General features: G+C 44.7%; 1 protein-coding gene across 1 annotated transcript; it reads left to right on the forward strand.

The window, feature by feature from the left end:
• The first annotated feature begins 1582 nt into the window (after nt 1-1582).
• LOC120713897 (putative germin-like protein 12-4) lies at nt 1583-2638 on the forward strand. The gene is made up of 2 exons (XM_039999862.1): nt 1583-1770; nt 1881-2638. Exons 1-2 carry the CDS (start codon nt 1653-1655, stop codon nt 2441-2443), a joined length of 681 nt encoding a protein of 226 aa, XP_039855796.1. The 5' UTR covers nt 1583-1652; the 3' UTR covers nt 2444-2638.
• Nucleotides 2639-5379: the final 2741 nt, after the last annotated feature.

The raw sequence follows: 5379 nt of genomic DNA on the forward strand, positions 1-5379 counted from the left end.
TCCTTTTCTATATGTGTCTGCTAACGAACCTGATCGACAAGGTCATGCCTGGGACTGAGCAATTGTAATTTATTAGTATATATCTGGTTTGTGTGTATGAATGGGGTGAAAGGAATCTGAAAGACAATAAGAGCCAACTGCTAGGGATACTTCCTGGTGGATAACATCAGTATCTACGAGGTCACTTTCACTAAAAGAGATTATGAATTATGGGACGAATCTGAAAGGTTTATGGACCAGACTAGATGAGTTATCTGAAGTTCTGAACTTATACACGGAGCAGCTTGATGAGACTTTAGAGGACATCACGTGAAGTTAAATATCAAACTTTTTTTTTGTTAAAATTTACCTTTTTATCTCGCTATATTAATTGCTGGGAGTTGTAATCTGCACAAAACTTGGTCATCTGCAGATGCAGTCAAACACCACGAGGACAACAGATCATTTTATTTTAATTTAAATGAGGACTGCTACCATTGCACAAACAAGATTTTTGTGTTTACTGGAACCAATCTACTAAGGCCCTGTTTGGTTACAAAAAGTTTCTAGGCTACTTTTAGTCCCTGGGCTAAAACGTGTAGTCCTATCTGTTTGGTTCCATGTATTAGAGGGACCAAAGGTCATTAAATGAAGTGAACAAAGTACCCTACTACCCCTATTCTGTATGCATGCAGCCATCCATAGTGGAGCTAGAGGAGGGGGGACCACGGGGGTAGGGTGGAATTGTAGGCTAAAAGTCCCAAAAAGCTTCTCAAGAGGGACTTCTCATTCTTTAGCCCCTAACCTACTTTTAGCTCCAAAAAGTCTCTCATGTTTGGTTCTTTAGCCCCATAAGTGCTAGGGACTTATACAAAAGTCTCATGAACCAAACAGGGTCTAAGAATATGTCCCATTTAAAAATAGTTAATGATGGTGACTGGCCACCTTCTCCAAAGAAACACCTATTTGATGCGAAGACATAGTATATCCCTAGCAGGAATTGGATTTTACCAAGAGCTGGAATTTTTCATGCAGGTGCGGCCCCTGCAGTCGTTGTACGGCCTCGAATAGTGGAGATATAAATTCTCACCTTAATACTGAAGGTGAGATATGATCCAACTGATCGTCAGACATATGCAGTGCAGAGTCTAGGGTACCAATAAAATTTTCACGAACCGAGTTAGAATAATCAGATCAGGTGGTCATTTCTGAGCCGATTATCTGTAAAGAAAGTGTCAGCCTATGAATGCACCTATGCTAATCGCCATGTCCTACAATTAACCGAATTAAAGGGTTTCTTTTTACCTGGATCGCAGAACCAATCAGCAATACTCTATACTGTCATGCATGACCATCATCAGTTTACTAGCTAGGTCACCTCATATGGGTTCCTGGAAGAGTGGGAGTAGATATTGATCTCCACAACAAGACCGTGTTGACAAATTCAAAAATAGTTGCTTGCATGGGATGCACTACACCTGAGACCATTTCTGTAAAGCAATTAGAAAGTCGGCCCTGCTCTTTTTGACCTCTTCGAACTCTCAAAAGCTATATATATAGATGCACCCCTCCAAGGACAAAGCATCAGCTATACATACAAGTTCTCTGACACAACCTGCAGCCTCCTAGCTAGAATAAAGCATCCTCCTGAAGAAGTGAAGAGGTAGCCAGACATGGCCTCCTCCAAATTGTTTCTTCACTTTGTTCTTCTCGCCTTGATCGCTTGTGGGGCCGTGGCTTCGGATCCCAGTCCTCTCCAGGACTTTTGTGTTGCTGACAAAGACTCACCTGGTACGTAACATCGAAGCGAACACATGATCACATTCTGATATCTTATAACAAATTAAGCCAGAGATTATTAGCTTTCTAACACATACATGTATGTTGTTTCATTGATGCAGTACGGGTCAATGGGTTACCATGCAAGGATATGAAGGATGTGAAGGTAGATGACTTCTTCCTTGCAGCTAATCTGGACAAGCCAATGGATACTACTCTGAATAAGGTCAAGTCAAACGTCACCCTGATCAATGCGATGAAGCTCCCAGGTCTGAACACCCTCGGCATCTCCATGGCAAGGATTGATTACGCTCCTCGAGGACAGAACCCTCCACACACACACCCCCGCGCCACAGAGATCCTAACAGTTCTCGAGGGATCCCTCTATGTTGGCTTCGTCACATCTAACCCTGACAACAAATTCTTCAGTAAGATGCTCAACAAAGGAGACGTTTTCGTGTTCCCGCAGGGCCTAATCCACTTCCAGTTCAATCCGAGCTATGACAAGCCAGCTGTTGCCATCGCTGCACTGAACAGCCAGAACCCTGGCGCGATAACCATTGCCAATGCTGTATTTGGATCCCACCCACCAATCGCAGATGATGTTCTTGCTAAGGCTTTTCAGGTGGACAAGAAGGTTGTGGATTGGCTTCAAGCTCAGTTTTGGGAAAATAACCACAACTAAGTTAACATTTCTCGTCATGGTTTATATTTAGATGCGTAACCAAAACTGTGCGTGCTTCATTTTTGTATGTGATGTAGCAGACTGGTTAAGTTATTTATTTATTTACAGATTGTGCAAAACAATAAATGACCTTATTTGTAATATCTAATGCTGTATTGATTAGAGTGCTGTTAATTTAATTATTATATGCTTTGTTCCGTTTGTGGCTTCCAAGTTTCAAGGTATATACCCATTTATAAATTAAGGTAATATATAAAATCTAATCATAATTGAAATGTTAAAGTTAAAAGAGGACGCGGTGCCATGACCCGGTGCCAAAGGCTCTCACTGGGCAGTGGGCAACTCGCAGGCCATTGGTCTAGGCCAAAAATACCAGCTGACATTGCAGCCACACTGCTAGAAAATGGGGCATTGCCCTTGGTGTTAGTACCTGCTGCAAATTTGGCTTGTACTAACGTGCACATTTAGTATCAGGTCAAAGGGGTAAATCCCTAGCATGCTCCGTGACCCCCTTTAGTACTGGATGGTGGAATTAACCGGTACTAAAGGTGACATATTATTACCGGTTGGTGTCCATAGCCAGTACTAATATATGAGACCCTCTTTAGTACCAGGTGGAGGCTTCACCCTGCATTAAAGGCCCTCACCCGATATTGTAGCGCTACTCCTCTCTCCGGCTCCTCTCTATCTCCACTTTATCCTCTCCTCTCCCAGTCTCCCACCGGCTCTTCAGTCCTTAGCCTCTCCTCCCTCTTCTTCTCCTTCCTCTCTCTATTCATTCCTCTACTCTAGCCACCGGGCACCAACGGGAGTGGGACTGGCTGCCAAGCGGGCCGCCGGCATGCAGGGCTGCTGTGGGTGATGTTGGTGCAAGGGCCCGCTAGCCAAGCTGTGGGCGCTGCAGGCGCGCTAGGGAGGCTGGCCGCCAAGCACCTGCGGGCCGTGTGTGGGGTTGGCTCCCGACGGCGGAGCGTGACCGGGCCTTCCTGGCGGTGGAGTGTGCAGGGGTCTGGTCACCACAGCGGCGGAGTGGGGACCGGGCCACCTTAGCAGTAGAGTGCGCAGGGGCGCGGCCTGCCGGCGTCGGGCCACCCCGGTGGCGGAACGGGGGCAGAGTAGCCAGAGGCACAGGGGGCGCGCCCCTCCAGCAGCATAGAGGGTAGGAAATTCGGCCAGTGAACTCTTGTAATTATTGTGAATTCGGATCTTGTGATTCTTTTCTAGTCTTGTGAAATGAAATCTTGTGATTGTTATGTACTCTTGTGATCCTTGTGATGAATTTTTGATTCTTGTGAAATTAAATCTTGTGATTGTTGTGACTCTTGTAAAATTGTGATTTGTGTAATTATGGAATTTGTGATGACCGGAGCTGTGGGAAGAAAAAAAAAGAAAATGAGAAAAGAAAAGAAAAGAAAAGAAAAAGAAACATGGTATTTACAAAGCGATTTAGGACTGGTAGGCCGATACCAAGCTGTACCGAGCACCTGACCGGTATTATTAACTGGGGTTCCGGCCCTGTACTAATGCCAATTCTCTAGCTGTGCTGGTACTGATGCGCATTAGTTCCGGCTACAATGGAATTTTTGGCGGTCGGCCCGTTTTCTAGTAGTGATCGAAGAGAGTGACCCATGCCCATTTCAGCCTCGTGACTTGTGAATGATGAAGGCCTGAACTTTTTCCAAAATCTAAAAAATAAGAGCCCAAAAACCCACAAGAAAATAGCGAAACCTGCCACGAAACCGATCCTTGATGTCCAATCCTCATGAAAATCCTATCACAAATCGGACTCGATGAAAATACCATTTTCCATGAGAGTCAAACACTGGGATCTTTTTTGTGTGCTGTAGTTCATGGCGGTGATCTCTACAAAATATAATGTACTGTGTCAAGGAAAACCTCTCACGAATGTTTTTCCCCGTAGGCCTGCTGAGCCAGACAGACCAGCATAGGGCTGCCGCGCCTAGAAGGATGAGGTTTTTGAATTGTTTTGGTATTCCATTAAGCCACCCTCCGAATAGATTTGTAACACTTGAAGGCCTTCTAATGCCCCAGGCTGCATGTACCATTGGCCAGACCATTTTAGATAGACGACAGTCAAAAAAGAGATGTTGAATTGTCTCATTTTCGTGGCAAAAACAACATTTTTGGGAGCCTTGCCAGTTCCTCCTTGCAAGATTATCCTTAGTGAGTACGACCCCTCGCCTAAGGTACCAAAGGAAGATTTTAATTTTAAGCGGCGTTTTCAGTTTCCACAGCTTCTTATTATCGTAGGGAACATTCCGGTTGATTAGCACCCTGTAATGTGTCTTAACTGAAAAGACACCCGAAGGATCTAAATCCCACTTGAATTCGCCATCCTCTTGGCTAAGGTTGAGAGCGGCCAGTCGGGTTGCCAGGTTGTTCCATGCTGCTAGGTTGTTTCCTATTAGATCTCTGCGCCAAGATAGATTGGGTTGTGGTGTCGAAAGCACTTGGCCCACCGTATCCTGTTTGTTCCTGACTATGTTATATACGTGCGGATATTGTTGTCGCAAAGGTCTATTTCCTAGCCAAATGTCCTCCCAGAATCTTACTTGAGACCCATTATTTATGGTGAAAGTGCCAAATTTGAGGAAATCGTTTTTCACTTTCATTAAGCTTGCCCAGAAATGAGAATCCCCGTTTTTCCAATGGACTTGCACCAAAGGCTTTGTCCCTAGATACTTGTTACATAGGATCTGCTGCCACGTGCCATATGTAGTTAACAGACGATACAGCCATTTGGTGAGCAAAGCTATATTCTTTAATTCTAAGTTTTGTATCCCTAAGCCCCCTTGTTCTTTCGGTTGGCACAGGATATCCCACTTAGCTAGCCGATATTTCCTTTTGTGCTTGTCGCTCTGCCAAAAGAAGTGGGATCGAAAGTAATCCAACTTTTTACGGACCCCTTTTGGAAT

Source organism: Panicum virgatum, chromosome 6K (assembly GCF_016808335.1).
Source record: "Panicum virgatum strain AP13 chromosome 6K, P.virgatum_v5, whole genome shotgun sequence".
In the NCBI taxonomy this organism is placed as follows: Eukaryota; Viridiplantae; Streptophyta; class Magnoliopsida; order Poales; family Poaceae; genus Panicum; species Panicum virgatum.